Source organism: Pelophylax lessonae (assembly GCF_965119305.1).
Source record: "Pelophylax lessonae genome assembly, chromosome: 10".
NCBI classification, from domain to species: Eukaryota; Metazoa; Chordata; class Amphibia; order Anura; family Ranidae; genus Pelophylax; species Pelophylax lessonae.
Window position 1 is genome coordinate 14,810,838 of NC_138777.1, and position 19,327 is coordinate 14,830,164.

At 47.7% G+C, this 19,327-nt stretch overlaps 1 protein-coding gene across 1 annotated transcript in view; it reads right to left on the reverse strand.

Moving 5' to 3' along the window:
• LOC309565577 (uncharacterized protein) overlaps nt 1–14,433 on the reverse strand; it is a gene marked incomplete at both ends in the record, with an annotated part of 59,225 nt that extends 44,792 nt beyond the window's left edge. The window contains one exon of the mRNA XM_082270531.1: nt 13,824–14,433. Coding sequence (XP_082126657.1) covers nt 13,824–14,433 — 610 coding nt within the window. The remainder of the gene's footprint in view (nt 1–13,823) is intronic.
• Nucleotides 14,434–19,327: the final 4,894 nt, after the last annotated feature.

Sequence of the window (19,327 nt, forward strand, 5' to 3'; positions counted from 1 at the left end):
CGACAAGTGCTTGCAAACAAACAGTGTGGTTTATTAAATGGTGTTTTCTTCACCAGGCTGTATGCAGCAAAACATCCAAAATAAAATAAAACAGAAAATAAATCCTTGCCTCTGTGGGCGGCTACCTTCTCACAACTGGAACCTGCCTAAGTGTCTGTCTCCAACCTACCGTCGGGCAGACTTCCTTGTCCTCCAGCGGACACTCAATAGTCCTTTTATAATAGCTTCACAGGGCAACACAGTCCTTTCTTTCTTTCACAACAACAGTTCGTCTTCTCACCTTTGAGACGTATTCACCCTTGGTTACCGTCCCGGGCACACATCACTCCGGGGGGTCTTCTCCCAGGCCCACACATCCTGTCGGGAGGCACACGCTGACTGTCCTCCTGCTCCCAGCCCACATGGCTTCAGGATGCAGCTTCTGGAGGCAGCAAACAATAGGAATTTCTCTGAACAAATTATAGAGCCTTAACTCCCTCATTCTGAACAGGTGAAGGCCTTTCAACTTCCTGCTGGCTAGCTCTGTAGCCAACACCCTAAATTAATTAATGGACTTTCTAAATCAGGTAGAAATGTATCTCCTTCCTGTGACTACATTCCCAGATTTAGCTGACTTCCTGTTACAATATATACATATATATATATATATATATATATAAAAAAAATGTTTTGATCACTTTTATTCCTATTACAAGGAATGCAAACATCCCTTCTAATAGAAATAAGCAGGGCAGGACCTCTTTAACGTGACATCTGGGGTCAAAAAGACCTCACATCTCACATTTTTACTTAAAAGCAATAAAAAAAAAAAAAAGTTTGGCCCTTTAACCACTTAAGCCCCGGAGGATTTGGCTGCTCAAAGACCAGGCCCTATTTTGCAATTCTGCACTGCGTGACTTTAACGGACAATTGCGCGGTGGTGCGACGCTGTACCCAAATTAAATTGATGTCCTTTTTTTCCCACAAACAGAGCTTTCTTTTGGTGGTATTTGATCACCTGTGTGATTTTTATTTTTTGCGCTATAAACAAAAAAAGAGCGACAATTTTGAAAAAATAACAATATTTTTCAAATTTTTTATATGAAATTCTCCAAAAAAAATGTAAAAATCATTTTTTTAACATTTTAGACCAATTTGTTTTCTGCTACATATTTTTGGTAAAAAAAAATCGTAATAAGCGTATTTTGATTGGTTTGCGCAAAAGTTATTGCGTTTACTAACTACGGTAAAAGATTTATGTAATTTTATTGTTTTCTTTTTTTTTAACTAGTAATGGCGGCGATCTGCGATTTTTTTTGCGGGACCGCAACATTGCGGCGGACAGATCGAACCCCTGACTGAAATTTTTTACACTTTTGGGAGTACCAGTGACATTACTACAGTAATCAGTGCTATAAATATGCACTGTTACTGTAAAAATGACACTGGCAGGGAAGGGGTTAACTTTATTGGTGATCAGTGGGTTAAATGTATCCCTAGGGGTGTGATTCTAACTGTGGGGGGGGGCGTGGCTTGTGATGTAACCACAGAGACATACGATCCTACATAGCAGGATCACATAGCCTCTGTGCTTACATCAGGGAGAATGACAGATGGTTGTGTTTACATCAGCCGTCTGCCTTTCTCCCTCTCCTGCAGGAGATCACGAGTGGCCGGCGGACATCGGAGCCGCCGGTCACACCCGCGGGGATGTCTGTGAACAAGCGGGAGCGCGCGCCCGCCCCCTACAGGCTCCTGGGGCGAGCGACGTAGATCTACGTCGGTTTGCCCAGGAGTGGCTGACTGCCACAGTAAATAGTCGTGCAGCGGTTGGCAAGTGGTTAAGGTCATTGGGCAGAAGTAAGGTTTGACATTGCTCCAGTCCTCCAAGAGCATAGAGTCGATTGGGGACCCCTTACTCGACTTCCTGCCCATCAAGAGAGAGGATTGGATTGTTCTCCCCGCTACCGACGGCTCCATATCATTTGGTGGAGGGGGGATTAAGGTGTAGGGTTGCTTTTCAGGGGTTGGGCTTGGCCCCTTAGTTCCAGTGAAGGGAACTCTTAAGGCATCAGCATACCAAGACATGCTCCCAACTTTGTGGGAGGAGTTTGGGGATGGCCCCTTCCTGTTCCAACAGGACTGCGCACCAGTGCACAAAGCAAGGTCCATAAAGACATGGATGTGCGAGTTTGGGGTGGAGGAACTTGACTGGCCTGCACAGAGTCCTGACCTCAACCTGATAGAATGCCTTTGGGATGAATTAGAGCAGAGACTGCGAGCCAGACCTTCTTGTCCAACATCAGTGCCTGACCTCATAAATGCACTTCTGGGACAATGGTCAAACATTCCCATAGACACACTGCTAAACCTTGTGGACAGCCTTCCCAGAAGAGTTGAAGCTGTTATAGCTGCAAAGGGTGGACCAACTCAATATTGAACCCTACGGACTAAGCCTGGGATGCCATTAAATTTCATGTTTGTGTAAAGGCAGGCGTCCCAATACTTTTGGCAATACAGTGTTTTTTATTAACTTTTGTTGTGATGTGTGAGCTTGTACATTTTTTATTTCTGAAAAGTTTCAATTATTTATTACACTTCCTGGTTGATGGACCTTTTTTTACGAAGAGGGACATTAGAAAAAGAGAGGCTGGATCTGTGTCTGAGTCAGATGGGCTTTGATTATGCTGTGATAATTCTCTGGGGGCTCGCAATGCCAGCCTGTCGGTGACGGAGTTTCGTTGGAGGAGTTTGAGAGGAGATGTGAAAACAGTCTCTCTACAGAGAGCGGCGGGGTTTGATGTGATCATTATTTCTGGTGGTTTGCTATTGAACAAGTTTGTGGACAGGTGTCACCTCGCTATCTGATACTGAATACGTAAAGTACCTAAAAACTTCCCTAAAGTAAGTCTGTAAGTAAGTCTGTCGCATCTGACAAGTAATAGGTTTGACATAGAGAAGTAAAAAGTAGGAGCCAAGAGGTGACAGCAGGGAACTTTTTTATTTAATAATTCTCAACACTACAGGAGACCATAAAGACATACACTCACTGGCCACATTTATTTAGGTACACCTTGCTAGTACCGGGTTGCAGGGGCGTAACTACAGGGGTTGCAATTGCAACCGGGCCCCATGCTCCAGGGGGCCTGCGCGGCACCCCTGTACACCTGGATAGGAGGGGCGTTGGAAGCAGCATGTAGAGAAATCACTGTCCTCCTTTTTCCTTCTGTAGCTGCAGGAGGAAAATGGAGGAGATTGGTTCCTCTGTATGCTGCCCCCGCCGCTCCTCTTATCCAGTTCACTTGTGTTCTGCTGTCTCTGGGCCCCTGTGTGCTCCCCTGGTCCCCCCCATTGTGCTCCCTCCCCTCTCCTGCTCCTGCTAGCTGCTGAAGGGGATGTGTCACAATAGAGAAACAGTGTAGATGACAGTGTAGTATAGATGTCAGAAATCAGCAGCAGGGATGGCCAGATCTGCGTAGCTACACTCAGACAACTGAGGTCAGATTATATATATATTTAAATTAAATGTAGTAATAGTAAATCAAAAGACATCCGAACACCAGAAAACAGGAAGCACAGCAAACGTGAAGACACAAGTGGACCACAACCAAATAACCAAAATGTCTAACTAGCAACCTAAGTAGCAGGAAGCCTAACTAACAAACTAACTATATACAATATGTACAACAATACTGAACACATAACAAGAAAAGCTGGAGATGCAGGGAATAGATAGGAAGGGAGAAGCAGGACTGGGATCAGGTGCAAGAGGAGCAGAAAATAGGCAGCAGGGTTCAGGATGAAGGGCAGGAGTGAGATCAGGATCTAGGCTCAAGATAAGTGGCAAGCAGTATCTGTCAGAAAAGCAGAACACTGAAGCGAAGTGTAATAGTAGAGAAGCAACTAAATACATTCCCAGCAGCCAGCATCAGCTGGAGACTGATTACTGGAATCTGCTGGTTGCTGTGAGACACCCGCTGGTGGACACGGGAACTACAACCTCTCCCTCGGGGAAGCACAGTGCCATCAGCAAGTGAAGCAGGTCCTGACAGTAGAGCTGAAACAAGAGTTTTCTTTTTAGCTATAGTGTTTTGTTAAAAATAGATGTTCAAAGCGCCCCTGGATCCAAAGGTCATTATAATGTCACAACAAATCCAGCTTTTGTCAGCCGAGGTGTTCCTTGGCAGTCTGAAGAGTATGTAAAAGGAAGCGATCGCCACAAGTCCAGTAAAGGTTCATTTCTTCACAAGCAAGAAGTCAAAAAGTTTATCTAACACATTTCAGGGGCTCACACAACCCCCGTTTTAGCCCTAAAGAAACCGTTGGGTCTAATTTTTGATCTCTTGTTTGTTAGGAATAAACTTTTACTGGGCTTGGTCTAGACCATGGGTGTCCAACCTTTTGGCTTCTCTGGGCCACATTGAGTGTAGAGAAATTTTCTCAAGCCGCATATAAAATATATACTACAGTTAAGGTATATAAGTAATAAAACGCCGCCGTGCCGCCCCCTCGCACTAATTTAACACAACTAGAGGATTATCAAATGAAATGGAATCAGTATACAGAGGTTTACTTCTTCTGAGAAATATTAAAGGAACACTCTAACCACCATGACCACTTCAGTGATTTGAAGTGGTCATGGTGGGAGGAGTCAGAAACACGGCACATGCTGGGATATTTACAGTTATGTGCAGGGGGATAGTTGCATAGTTGTGGTCATGACGTCAGGTACTGCTGGAGAAAGCAGCGGGTGCAGTAGAGAGCCGGTGCCCATCAATGCAGTCTCACCAGTGCCCATCAATGCAGCAGCACCAGTGCCCATCAATGCAGCAGCACCAGTGCCCATCAATGCAGCCACACCAGTGCCCATCACTGTGGGTCCTGCTGGCCGCTAGCCTGTAGGTTCTGCTGGGAGGTGGCCATGGCTTGTGGGTCCTGCTGGCCACTGGTCTGTAGGTTCTGCTGGGTGCTGGCCCTGGCCTTTGGATCCTGCTGGCAGCTGGCCTGTAGGTTCTGCTGGGAGTTGGCCATAACCTGTGGGACACAGGCCATGACCAGCTCCTAGCAGGACCCACAGGTCATGGTCAGCAGGACCCGCAGGCCGTGGCCAGCAGGACCCAAAGGCCTTGGCCAGCAGGACCCAAAGGCCGTGGCCAGCAGGACCCACAGGCCGTGGCCAGCAGGACCCACAGGCCGTGGCCAGCAGGACCCACAGGCTGTGGCCAGCAGGATCCACAGGCTGTGGCCAGCAGAATCCACAGGCCATGGCAGCAGGACCCACAGTGTTGAGGGCTATTTTGAGGTTGCTGGGTGGGCACTGTGGCAGGATAAACGGGGGTTATATAGATGGGATGTGGGGGTCAGTGTCTCACCTCAGTCAGAAATGGCAGCTGCCAGCTCAGCAAGTCCCTGCATGGCCTCCTCCAGTGCTGGGGGGGGGGGGGGGGTGTGGATGCTCCTGTCCTGGGGTTAAGTAAAATTGCCAGTGCTCAGCCCGACAGCCTTAATCATGTATCCTGACTCCCTAGCGCGCCCCCTGCCTCTGCCTGCTTCAAAGATCTGAGAGTTGTAGTTTCCTGTCTGGCTGCGCAACTCTCAAGTCTCCAGCCACCGGGAGATTGAGATCAGCTAGCAAGCGGCTGGCCGCCGCGGCCGGTGTTCCGTGAAAAAACCATACCCGTGAGAAAACCATACCCTCGTCACTTCCGGTTCAGCTACGGAGGGTATGGATTTCTCACGGTAGTTAAACTTGCGGCGGGTACATTAAAACACTTCGGGTGCAACATAAATCATGTCCTCTCCTATCGCTGTAACATCCCTCATCTCCGGTAATAAATATAAAAGCGGATCACGGAGCCGCGATCGCCGTCACATTTACATCTCATACTCCCGCCGCCGCTTTTATATTTATTACCGGAGATGAGGGAAGTTACAGCGATAGGAGAGGACATGATTTATGTTGCACCCGAAGTGTTTTAATGTACCCGCCGCAAGTATAACATTAGAAACAGTGCCGTGATATTTTCATGCCCACCGAGCATGCGCACTTGTCAAATTCTTTCTCCTTCAATTACGTATCCGGGGCTCTGAGCATGCGCACTACTGCGCTGCTCTGCTATTTCAGACCGGAAGTGACGAGGGGTATGGTTTCTTCACGGGGTATGGTTTTTTAACGTTACACCGGCCTCTGCAGCTGTGTCCCTTGCCTGACAGAAGAAACAAGAAGAAAACAAAAAAATATGAAGGCAGGAGACTGTGCGGAGTCCCGCGGCCAGTGGGCCGCATTGCCTGCGACTCCGGGCCGCATGCAGCCCGCGGGCCGCAGGTTGGACATGCCTGGTCTAGACTTTTAAATCTCTCTTCCTTTAATGTACACTTCTGGATATACATTGTGACAGTTGTTTATGAATCACAAGACTGGCCGAAGAGGGTTTCATATCCCTTGGATGATAAAGTAGTTCATAGGTGCATTTCAGCTGTGCATTTTCCTATCTGTCCACAGTTCCACTTTAAGTTGTTAAAATGTTTCATATGTATGTGGAAAATAGTATTAAAATTTTTAAAAAGTTTTTTCCAAGTTTCTTTCCTAACAACAGGTTAAAAGGATTTTATTCTATATGAAGTGGTATGTGGTGATAGTTGTCCATAAGGAGGATAGCTTTGTGTTTTCCTTCTGATAGAAGATTCTAGTTCAGAAGGCGACAGATGATGTGGAGATGAGAGGTGTCAGAGGATGGAAGTTCCGTCAGGGATTTGTTAATGCACATCCCTGACTCGCAGCGCTGTCACTTTATCTAGAGCAGAATAAATCAATTGCAAGTATGGCTGACCTTTGGCATGCAAGTTGTCACTGCGCCGCTTTTCCCATGGTGCCTTGCAGTGCTGTTAATGGTGAGAATGGTGCCGGAATACACAGCGATTATTTTTATTGTTGTCTGTTTGCAACACTGAAATGATATTATTTATTAGAAAAATTATATTATGTCTTCTTCTGCCTTACTCTCCTCTCCTGAAATATTCTACGCTGGTGGAGGACTCTGCTCCTTCCTCTTATTAACTCTCCTCTCCTAAAATATTCTACACGGCTGGAGTACTCTGGGCCCTCCTGTATCGAACCCTCCTCTTCTGAAATACTCTGCTCTACTGGAGGACTCTGCTCCTTCCTCTAACTCTCCTCTCCTGAAATATTCTACACTGGTGGAGGACTCTGCTCCTTCCTCTTTTTAACTCTCCTCTCCTAAAATATTCTACACGGCTGCAGTACTCTGCGCCTTCCTGTATCAAACCCTCCTCTCCTGAAATACTCTGCTATACTGGAGGGCCCTGCTCCTTCCTCTAACTCTCCTCTCCTGGAATACTCTGCTCTACTGGAGGACTCTGCTCATTCCTTTAACTAACTCTCCTCTCCTGAAATAATCTGCTCTACTGGAGGGCTCTGCTCCTTCCTCTAACTCTCCTCTTCTGAAATACTCTGCACTGTTTAAGAACTCTGCCCCTTCCTCTTTTTTTAACTTTCCTCTCCTAAAATATTCTACACGGCTGGAGGACTCTGTGCCCTCCTGTATCGAACCCTCCTCTCCTGAAATACTCTGCTCTACTGGAGGACTCTGCTCCTTCCTCCAACTTACTCCCCTCTCCTGAAATATTCTGCTTTGCTGGAAGGCTCTGCTCCTTCCTCTAGCTCTCTTCTCCTAAAATGTTGTACACAGCTGGAGGACTCTGCTCCTTCCTCTATCTAACTCTCCTCTCCAGAAATACTCTGCACTCCTGGAGGACTCTGCTATTTCCTCTGTCCAACTCTCCTCTCCTGAAATACTCTACACTGATGGATCACTCTGCTGATCTTTTATTGAAAATAATCAAGCAACAAATTTTATACAAAAGTAAAAAACAAAAACCATAGTACAATACTAAAAACCAGTGGCGGCCCGTCCATTGGGGTCGAGGAGCACCGCCCCCCCCCCTATCCATGCGTCCAGCCCCCTAATCTACATGCAGGGCGCCGGACGCATGGATTCCAATGGGTTTTTTTATTTTTTTTGAAGTACGTGATTAGAGCCAGAGGCTCTAATAGGCTTCAAAAAAGGGTGGGCCCTGAGCCCACCCAGTTGTGTGACAATAGCGAATGAATATTCACTATTGACACACGGATTCTCCTCCTGGCCAATCAGGAAGAGGGTCCTGAGACCCGTTTCCCAATTAGCCAAAAGGAGAAGCCATGCCATTGGCCAAGGAGGAGGAGAAGCAGGAGACTGAGGGGGAAGCCGCCCCTGCTGCCTGCCCTCCATATGTCCAGGGTGAGTGAGCAAGCGACTGGGGGAGGGGGGGTATGGTGCGCGGGCTAGTGTTGTCCAGGGGGGGTATGGTGTGGTCCATCTGCCGCCCCCCTGGCCCATAAAGCACCAGCCGCCACTGCTTCAAACAGAAAACAAAGGAATTCCCCATGAGCCTTCCTTTAGGAGTGGTAGAGAGTACCAAAAAGGGTGCTGTTGCTTCTTCTGTAAAGAAGTGTTCTGTGAAGACTTCAAAGAAAAAAGCAAGGGATGAAAACATCTCTGAGTCTGACCTGCAGTATCTGGAAGAGAGAAGGAAGGTTGTGAGGCAGAAGAGACAGGCGGTGAGGACGGAACCGAGACCGGAACCCCCAGTGCCTGTCTCCAACCATTATAGGGCTTCTACTTTGGATATTTCCTCATCTGGGGCTTCTTCAGAGCAAAGTTCAGATTCTGAAATGGAGTTGGAGGAGGCCTTAAGAAAGAGAGAGGCTTCTGGTTATGAGCAGCAGAGGGGAGATAAGAAGCAACCCACCCAATAACCCAGCAGGGCTGCTGTTAGAAATCGTGGGGCCCCGTACAGACTACCTGGCAGGGCCCCCCCAAGAAAATATTAATGATATATTTAGCTAAGATTACAACAAAATCACTATTAGCAGACACAAATATAACATAACTCACATAATTCCTGATTAAGATGTGAAAAATATACAAGCTGGGCAGTTGGAGCTCAGTGATCAGAGAGACAGAGGAAGAGAAACAAAGTTACAAATAATCTCCTGAGCAGAGATAACATTAGAGCCAGTGCTGGGAGGGGGGCCCCACACAGGGAGGGGGATTAGTGAGAGACCACTGTCTCTTTCTCAGCAGATAAAAGCTGATAGCAGAGAGAGGGACAGATCAGATTCAGGTGCTGGAGGAAGATTTCTGTATTTGTTGTCCATCACTAATCCCCCTCCCTATGTGGGCCCTCCTGTGTGCTCGGGCCCCCTACAAGAGGGCTGGTGCCCCCCCCCCATCAGCGGCCCTGGTCACCAGCATTAAGTCTATTCTGGCCCCCTACAAGAGGGCTGGTGGTTCCCCCCTATCAGCGGCCCTGGCCACCAGCATTAAGTCTGTTCTGGCCCCCTACAAGAGGGCTGGTGGTCCCCCCCTATCAGCGGCCCTGGCCACCAGCATTAAGTCTGCTCGGGCCCCCTACAAGAGGGCTGGTGGTCCCCCCCTATCAGCGGCCCTGGTCACCAGCATTAAGTCTGCGCGTTCTAAGGCCTTCTTTTTGTTCCACCAATTAGATGCTGAAATTCTATTTTTGCAAGAGACTAGGCTCACCTCCTTGGCAGAGAGAGTGGAGGTATGGTCCATCTACTGGTCTAACATTCTGACACAAGAGGAGCGGGTACAGTAGGCTGGGGGGAAACAGAGACAGACACAGAAGGAATATTTACAGACACAGGAGGGTAATAAAAGCCTTTGACAATAATGAAATGCTTGTAATTATATTTCAGTATACCATAGTAACATCTGACAAAAAGATCTAAAAACACTGAAGCAACAGACTTTGTGAAGATTAATATTTGTGTCATTCTCAAAACTTTTGGCTACGGCTGTACTTCTGGAGGACTCTGCTCTTTCCTCTATCAGACTCTCCTCTCCTGAGCGAAGAAAGGAGCTGCAAAACGGAATCAGTTTGCAGCTTCTGTATGAAAGCCTCCTCTCCTTTCTATAATGTGTCACCACGCAGGAAGTATCTGTGATTGCATTAAAAAGAAAAACTTTCTGGAAAAGTAAAAGTGGATTTTCCCCGATACATAAACGCTCGGTGTGAAAATAAGGCATCCGTTCTCTCTGTGTCATTGTTCTATGTTGGAGGTAACACGCGGGTCCAAGCCGCGCTGACAGAGATGGATTTTAATGAGACACCTTCAGGAATGAAATGTCGCCGGTGTACAGGGAGATGCCACTTCTAAATAAAGTGACTTATTACTGTAAAACAAAGAGAAAACCCCCACATAACTGGAGCGGTCAGTTGCAAAGCATTATGGGTTACTGCGCAGGATTTCAGCTGACCTAGATGTTTCAAAGGTGAGGTTTTTTTTTTTTTGTTTACTAAGTTATTATTGAAAAAGTTTCGCTGATTTTTTTTTTTTTTTACATCATTGGGCTGATTTGCTAAATAAGTTATTTTAATGTTTGGAGTTTAATATGTTGATGTCTTGGTTGGTATGTTCAATCAGTTTAACCACTTGCCGACCGCCGCAAGTACATATACTGCGGCGGTCAGCCCCTCCTGGGCAAAGTGACGTACCGGTACGTCACTCGCCCACGAGCCTCTAGGGGGAAGAGAGCACAAGTGGCGTTGGTTATTAACAGAGAGGTGGAAAAGTCGACTAGATGCACTAGGACAGTGGTCTCCAAACTGCAGCCTGGGGCCAGGATGTGGCCCTTTGCTTGCCTTTATCCAGCCCTTGAGCGCTATTCCTCCCACTAATAGGATACACTTTTCTGCTGACTGACACCAACAATGGGGCACTATTCCTCCCAATGATACCAATGATGGGGCACTATTGATCTTTTATTGAAAAGAATCAAGCAACATATTTTATACAAAAGTAAAAAACATAACTATAGTACAATATTCCAACAGAAAACAAAGGAATACACATCCATGTGCAGAATATATACAATATATACATAATCCACTTCCAACATTTTTAGAAAACTATTTACATAAAGCAGCAGAGAGGGCCTAAGAGGCACAACCCATCACCTATGTATGCAGCCATTTATCAAAAACTGAGCATTAAGAAAAAATCTAGGGTGATAAGAGACAGAAAGCCACACCCAGGACAGAGACTCCTGGCAGTCAGGGAGGCTTGAAACCCCTCCACGCCTTCAACCAAGCCCTCTGACCCCACTTGTCTCTCTCAAGCGCCCGAATCTTCCCCACCTCATGCAGAATGTCACACACCACCACCTGAACAGGAAGGATTTTACGCCGAAGGGTGACCTGACACCGTGCGTTCCAGGTGTAATAACGGACTACTAAGCTAACTAAAAAAAGTGTATCCAAACAAAAGCCCCCACCAGTATTGAATGCTCCATACACCCACTCAGCATAACCCAGCCTGGAGAGGAAAGGAACACCGAGGGCCCGCCCCACCTGTTTGTATACCTCTATGTTAAAAGGGCAACGAAGCAGAAAATGGTCCATAGTCTCCTCCTCACCTGAACATTCCTCCCGAGGACAACCACGATCCATCCCACTGCGGAATTTCAAATTGCCCCGAACATAGAGCCTCCCATGGAAGCACAACCAGGCCAGATCCCTGATTTTAAGGGGGACTCTAGCCAAATTAATCAATCTTAACCCTTCCCTCAAAATTGGGCCTGGGCAATCCCTTAAGGCCAGTGGGTCATGAAAGACTTCGCTCAAGACTCGGCTCATAAGGACTTTCCTCGGAGCAGATCTGAGATCTTCAGCCGACAGTCGCCACTGCCGCAGCAACTTCAGACACGGAGCGACATAGGCTGGAAGCTGACCACGATGACCCCTGAGATTCTTCACTTGGCCACCTTCTTCCCAAAGTCGCAGAAAAGGCCTAAACCAAGAACTAAACATGCCTGTCCATCCAGGAGGTTCCACTGCAAGCATACTACCAATGTTAAACTTGAGAAATAGCAGTGAAAAGAAAAGAACGGGGTTGACCATACCTAAGCCACCCTCCCTCCTGGATAGATAGGTGACATTCCTCTTGATGGGGTTCAGTCTGTTCCCCCACAGCATCTGGAAGAACACACTATAGATCCTAGCATAGAGAGACACTGGCAAGATGCAGACAGGGCTGACATACAAGAAGATCGGTATCAGGTAAGTCTTAATCAGATCAACCCTTTCCCTCAGAGATAACTTCCATCTCTTCCAGCTGACCACCTTAGTATTGGCAACTTCCAGCCTGCCTTCCCAGTTTTTAAGGCCATAATCGCCAGGTCCGAATTCAATGCCTAATATCTTAATTTTTTCCTGGGGCACTGGAAAGGTGTCCGGGAGATCAAACCCCTCACCTTCCTTTCCCATCCAAAAAACTTCACTCTTTTCCTGATTGATCTTGGAGCCTGATGCTTCAGAGTACCGTGATGTCAGAGAGACCACCTCCTCTGCTTCATCTGTCCCAGTGACAATCACTGACACATCATCCGCATAGGCAACAACCCTCAAAGGCGGCTCACCCGGGATTCCCACTGGTACCCCACACAACATGCTGCTCTCTAGCCTCCTGATGAAGGGGTCGATTGCAAACACATAGAGCAGGGGACTCAGGGGACAACCCTGGCGCACCCCAGAACCAACCTCAAAGGACTGTCCAACCCAACCATTAACAAGAGGGAAGCTTTCTGCCCCCTTATACAAGACTTTTAACCAATCGACAAAACCACCCGGCAGACCGTACTTACTAAAGAGCAACCACAGGTACTCATGGTTGACACGATCGAAAGCCTTTGCCTGATCCAATGCCAGTAAATACTTTCCCCAGCCTGCAGCCCTGCACTGCTCCAAGGCCTCCCAGACAGCTAAAACCGCTGTGAAGGTGCTCCTACCCTGGATCGAACAGTGCTGATGGCGAGAAAGCAAAGACTCTGCTACTGCCGATAGGCGCCAGAAAAGTATCTTCGCCAGCACCTTTCTATCGACATTGAGAAGGCTGATGGGGCGCCAATTCTCAATCATCGAAGGATCTTTACCTTTTGAAAGAAGAATCACAGCTGAGTGTCTCATGGAAGGGGGAAGCACCCCCTCAGCAAGACAACTGTTAAAAATCTCTACCAAATGTGGGGCCAGAATAGACTTAAAGGCTTTGTAAAACTCAGCCGTCAGACCATCCGGTCCAGGTGACTTCTTGATGGCAAGCTGTTCAATTGCCCTCGTCACCTCTTCAACTGTGATCTCTTCTGTCAAATTCATCAAAGGGACATCTCCACCATTTAGACCTGGAGTAGAGTCCAAAAAGCTTTCCATCTTGTCTCGGTCAAGCTCTTTCCTCCCAAGAAGTTCAGCATAAAAAGACCTCACGACCTCCAGGATCCCTGACCTGGACTTTGTCAAGGAACCTGTACTATCCTTAAGGCCAACGACCATCTTAACAGCTACACCCTGTTTGCAGTTCTGGTAAGGGTCAGGCGAGTGGTATTTCCCATAGTCCCGCTCCAGAACCAAAGAGGTATGCCGATCATATTGACACTTCCTGAGGAGGATTTTCACTTCAGAGATTGCCCCAGGATCTCCTCCTCTCGAGACAAGAATATCCAGCTTCCTCCGCAAACGTTGGTAGGTCATGTATCTATTAAACTGTTTTTTATTGGCTAGGCCCCTGAAGAATCCAGCAATCCTCTTTTTGGTCAGCTCCCACCACTCAGCCTTGCTGCTACAAAAGTCCAGGATGGTCACCTGTGCCTGAAAGAATTCCTCAAAGGATTGTCTAACATGTTCTTCCTCAAGGAGAGTCGAATTCAATCTCCAGATGCCTTTGCCCCTCTGAGGGAAGTCTGAAGCATTCAAGACCACAGATAGCATACAGTGATCAGAGAACTCCACTGCCTGCACCACTGGGGGTGAGAAAGCAGAGGCCTCCTTCAAAAAAAACCTATCTATCCTACTCTGACTATTACCTCGATGAAAGGTGAACCCTGTGTCATCCGGAAGGTGCTTAATGTGCACATCCACAAGACCAGCATCCCTAACCATACTATTTAAAAAAACGCTATCATATCCCAGCCTGTCATTGAAGTCCTTCCTGTCCTTGGGCCTAGTCACAGTATTAAAGTCACCTCCAAAAACCACTTGCCGGGATGTAAAAAGAAATGGCTTGATCCTTGTAAAAAGGCATTTCCTGTCCCACTTTGTGTGCGGCCCATAAATATTAATTAGGCGCAGGTCCTGCCCTCCCACAAGGACGTCTAAGACCATACATCTCCCAATCTCCACCTCAATAACCCGCCGGACAGTTACCATGCCGGTTTTAAACAACACCGCCACCCCGCTGTAAGGCTCGGCCGCAAGAGACCAGTAAGATGGACCATACCTCCACTCTCTCTTGGCCATATGAATATCTGCCAAGGAGGTGAGCCTAGTCTCCTGCAAAAATAAAATTTCAGCATCTAATTGGCTGAACAAAAAGAAGGCCATAGAACGAGCTCTTACCGACTTAATACTGGCGACATTTATTGTCACCACTTTTAACGGAGGGGGAACCGCCATTTGGGTTATTGGGTGGATTGCTTCTTAGCTCCCCTCTGCTGCTCATCACCAGAAGCCTCTCTTTTTCTTGAGGCCTCCTCCAACTCCATTTCTGAATCTGAATTTTGTTCAGAGGAAGCTCCAGATGAGGAAATATCCCAAGCGGAAGCCCTAGAACGGTTGGGGACAGACACTGGGGCTTCCTGTCCCTGTTCCGTCCTCACCGCCTGTCTCTTCCGCCTCACAACCCTCCTTCTCTCCTCCAGGTACTGCAGGTCAGACTCCGAGATGTTTTCATCTCTTGTTTTTTTCTTCAAAGTCTTCGCAGAAGACTTCTTTACAGAAGAAGCAGCAGCACCCTTTTTGGCACATGCCACCGCTCCAGGTGGGGGGGGACCTTCCCTTAAGTCAGACCTAGGAGACTCATGGGGCAAGACTGACTTGGGGGGCACAGACTTAGAAGGTTCTGACACAAGAGGAGCGGGTACAGTAGGCTGGGGGGACACAGAGACAGCCACAGAAGGAATACCTACAGACACAGGAGGGTTGGCCACAGAAACTGGGGAGGGATCCTGAACAGGACCTGGGGGGTCAGTCACCGCAGAGTAGGATGGTACACCAGGGGCCTCATCCTCCATCCTGTCCAGCCTCAACAGCTCATCTACTACCTCCTTCTCCATATTGTGCCAGGCCTCCGGACATCGGCTGTAGGGGTGGCCAAGGCGCAAGCACAGGTTGCACCTTATCGCCTGGGTGCAGTCCCTGGCCACATGACCCTGTCCCCGACATACCGAACATATTAAGGCTGAACAGGAGGAGCTAAAGTGCCCCTTTTCTCCACAGCGGTGACACAGCTTTGGCTGACCAGGATAAAAAACAGTCATCCTATCCCTCCCTATGAAAGCCGAGGAGGGCAGGTGACGGACAACATTCCCATCCCTGGCCAACCTGACCGTTACTGACCAACCCCCAGTCCAGATGCCACGTTCATCAAGGATTTTATTTGGCGTTGTCAAAACCTCACCATAATTCCTTAACCAGACCTCCAAGTCCCGAGCAGGAACACTCTCGTTAGTGAGGATGATGGTTATTTTTTTAACCGTTGATCTTTGTGAAACAGCAACTGGTGCCAGATCTTCCCATTCGGGTCTTGACCTGCACCGAGCCTCATATCGTTCCCAGAACAGGTCAAGACCCTCTGGCCTGGTGAAGCTGATTGTGTACTCCCGGCTCCCAGCTACATGTATTAGGGCATAAAGGTCATTCGCCCCAAAGCCCATCTCCAAAATCATATCCACCACCACACGCCGTGCTGGAGAGACTGCACCACCTTCCCATTTAAGAATGACTACATTACGCCTTGGACCCCCAGCAGAAGCCAGAGACCCAAGACCGGAACCAGGGGTGCTCAAAGTGGCAGTCTGTGGTGTAAATCTCTGCCTGGAAGCAGGGTTCCTCATTGGCTGCAGCCCTGGCTTAATAATATTACCAGGTGCAGAGCGTACCACCTGAGCAAAAGAGGGCTTATCAGGGCCAAGACCCCACACTGATGTGACTTTAGCCGGTACATTATTATTACTATCCTTATTATTAATTGCTTGTACTGAGCCAGCAGGATTGTCTTTTGCACACATATTGGCAGCACTATTCAGAACACCTGAAATAGAAGAATCGTTAGAAGAATTGTTACAATCACCATTCATTATCACAGTGTCTGCTGTAGTACCACAGGTGGCCTGATGCTGCAGTGTAGAGTCCTGAACAACAGCTGTGACTGGACAAACAGCCTTGGGCTCAGCAAAAGGGGGGTTAATGGGTTGCTCAGGCTCTTGTAGTTCCTTTGCTGCAATGTCATTTTTTAAACGCAGTTTTTCCTGCAAGGAAACATCAGCAGCTGAAATATTGCTGGATACAAAATTACCAGCCTGGGTGTCATTGGGCAAAACATCAGTATTAGCCAAGGTGTTAAATGGCACAAAAATAGTTTTATCAGTCACTTGTGACTTGCTAGGTTTTACCTTATCAGGCACATTATCAGGTATGTTCTCCTCACCAAACACCAGCTGATCCGCCCGTACTGGAGACTCCACTGCCTGGATCACTTTAAGCATGCCTCCTGAGCCCTGAGAAGGTAACGGGCTGCTCACCTCACCTTGGGGGGGCAGGGGGTCAGAACTTGGGGTCCCCTCCTCCACCTCCATCTTTGCCATCCTTGCAAATCTGCGGTCATTGCAGAACTTTTCTTTAAAGGGCCCCTCTTTACCTTCCATCATGGCCACAATGGTTTCCTGGTGTTGAACCCGGACCTTTGCCAACTGGATTTCCGAATCCATAGATCCACGGCTGCGGCTGTGCAAACCTTCACGTTGCTTTCGCAGGCGTTTCAACTCTGCTCTCAGTTTGTAGAGCTGGTCTCTCTCCCTATTCAGGACCTTGACCCCGGCCACCACTCGCTCCCGAATGGACTCGGTATCCTCATCCTCACCAGGGGCAGAGAGATCTCCAGCCATGGCTTGTCCAGGAGCAGGTATGTCATCCATCAGCCCAGGGGATGGTTCAGAGCTTCCAGCAGGAGAGGCCCTGCTGGCCTGCATGGCCTCCCCAGATAGGGGCCAGCAGGGCTGGGAGAGATTTTACCGAACTCCCCTCTCACAGAAATCACCTGGAGCAGACACACAGCCAGAGAACCTTCCTGCAGCCACACCCGAAGCTGAATGATGGGAAACTACTCCTCCCACTGACAGCAATGATGGGGCACTATTCCTCCCAATGACACCAACAATGGGGCACTATTCCTCCCAATGATACCAATGATGGGGCACTATTCCTCCCACTGACACCAATGATGGGGCACTATTCCTCCCAATGATACCAATGAGGGGGCACTATTCCTCCCACTGACACCAATGATGGGGCACTATTCCTCCCAATGATACCAATGATGGGGCACTATTCCTCCCACTGACACCAATGATGGGACACTATTCCTCCCACTGACACCAATGATGGGGCACTATTCCTCCCAATGATACCAATGATGGGGCACTATTCCTCCCACTGACACCAATGATGGGACACTATTCCTCCCAATGATACCAATGATGGGGCACTATTCCTCCCACTGACACCAATGATGGGGCACTATTCCTCCCACTGACACCAATGATGGGACACTATTCCTCCCACTGACACCAATGAGGGGGCACTATTCCTCCCAATGATACCAATGAGGGGGCACTATTCCTCCCACTGACACCAATGATGGGGCACTATTCCTCCCACTGACACCAATGATGGGACACTATTCCTCCCAATGATACCAATGATGGGGCACTATTCCTCCCAATGATACCAATGATGGGGCACTATTCCTCCCACTGACACCAATGATGGGGCACTATTCCTCCCAATGATACCAATGAGGGGGCACTATTCCTCCCACTGACACCAATGATGGGGCACTATTCCTCCCACTGACACCAATGATGGGGCACTATTCCTCCCACTGATACCAATGATGGGGCACTATTCCTCCCACTGATACCAATGATGGGGCACTATTCCTCCCACTGACACCAATGATGGGGCACTATTCCTCCCACTGACACCAATGATGGGGCACTATTCCTCCCAATGATACCAACGATGGGGCACTTTTCCTTACTATTTCTGTTTACTCCCACTGATGCCAGGAAAATTTCCACTCCCTTTGGCCACAGTCCGTCCCCCCTAAAGTCTGAAGGACAATAAACTGGCCCTTTGTTTGAAAAGTTTGGAGATCCTTTCCCTAGAAGATGAAATATTTACGTGTGTGTTATTAAAGAAGAAACAAGAGAGAGACTGTATTTTAGGGCATATTTTTTTTATTTAATTTTGAGTATAATAATTATGTTGTGATAGCCCCACACATGGTTCAATTTGATCTTAACCGGTTAAACTCTGGAGGCCCGTGTCTCCTGCTCTGCAGCTTCAAATAGACTCTTGACAGTGACCCCCAGTGAAAGTTCAGTGTCTAAAGGGGAATAACATCCAAAACGACATATATCTAATTGGGGTATAATTCATGTTGGATAACTGCTGTTTCTAATATACTTCACACCACACCACGTGTCAACCGTGTCACCGCTTCCCTGTAAGATCTGCACTCACCACAATTTATTGCCTTACACTCATGTGTTTGGCAATCAGGCAAAGTATTCCTCAGGGTAGTGGATATTCCAATAGTGGTTGTCAAACATCAAGGTGATTCCGTATTGCTCCCATGTGTAAAACAAAAAGAGAACTCCAATTGTGCAACAACATATACTAAAAATTTATTAAAACATACATAAAATCTTCACCCTTTGCACTCACGTGTAAAACACTGTTAAATCGCATGAAAAATAGAGGGCTGAACCTCACATAGCATGGTCCTGGCAGACCCAGTGTAAGAAATCCTGTGTGTCACCTGACCACTATTCGCTAATGTCGGAACTGCATGTGACGTCCCTTCCCATTGCTGTGCAGTCACGTTGACGCGTTTCGTCATTACGACTTCGTCCTGGGATCCAAACATGAGAGTGTAAGGCAATAAATTAGTTACATAGTTAGTCAGGTTGAAAAAAGACACAAGTCCATCTGGCTCAACCAATACAAAACAAAAAACACAACCATACAATCCCATATACACAATCCTATGCCTGCAGTTGATCCAGAGGAAGGTGAAAAACCCCAGCAAAGCATGATCCAATTTGCTACAGCAGGGGAAAGAAATCCTTCCCGATCACTCGAGAGGCAATCAGATATTCCCTGGATCAACTTTACCTATAAATATTAGTACCCACTTATATTATGTACACCTAGG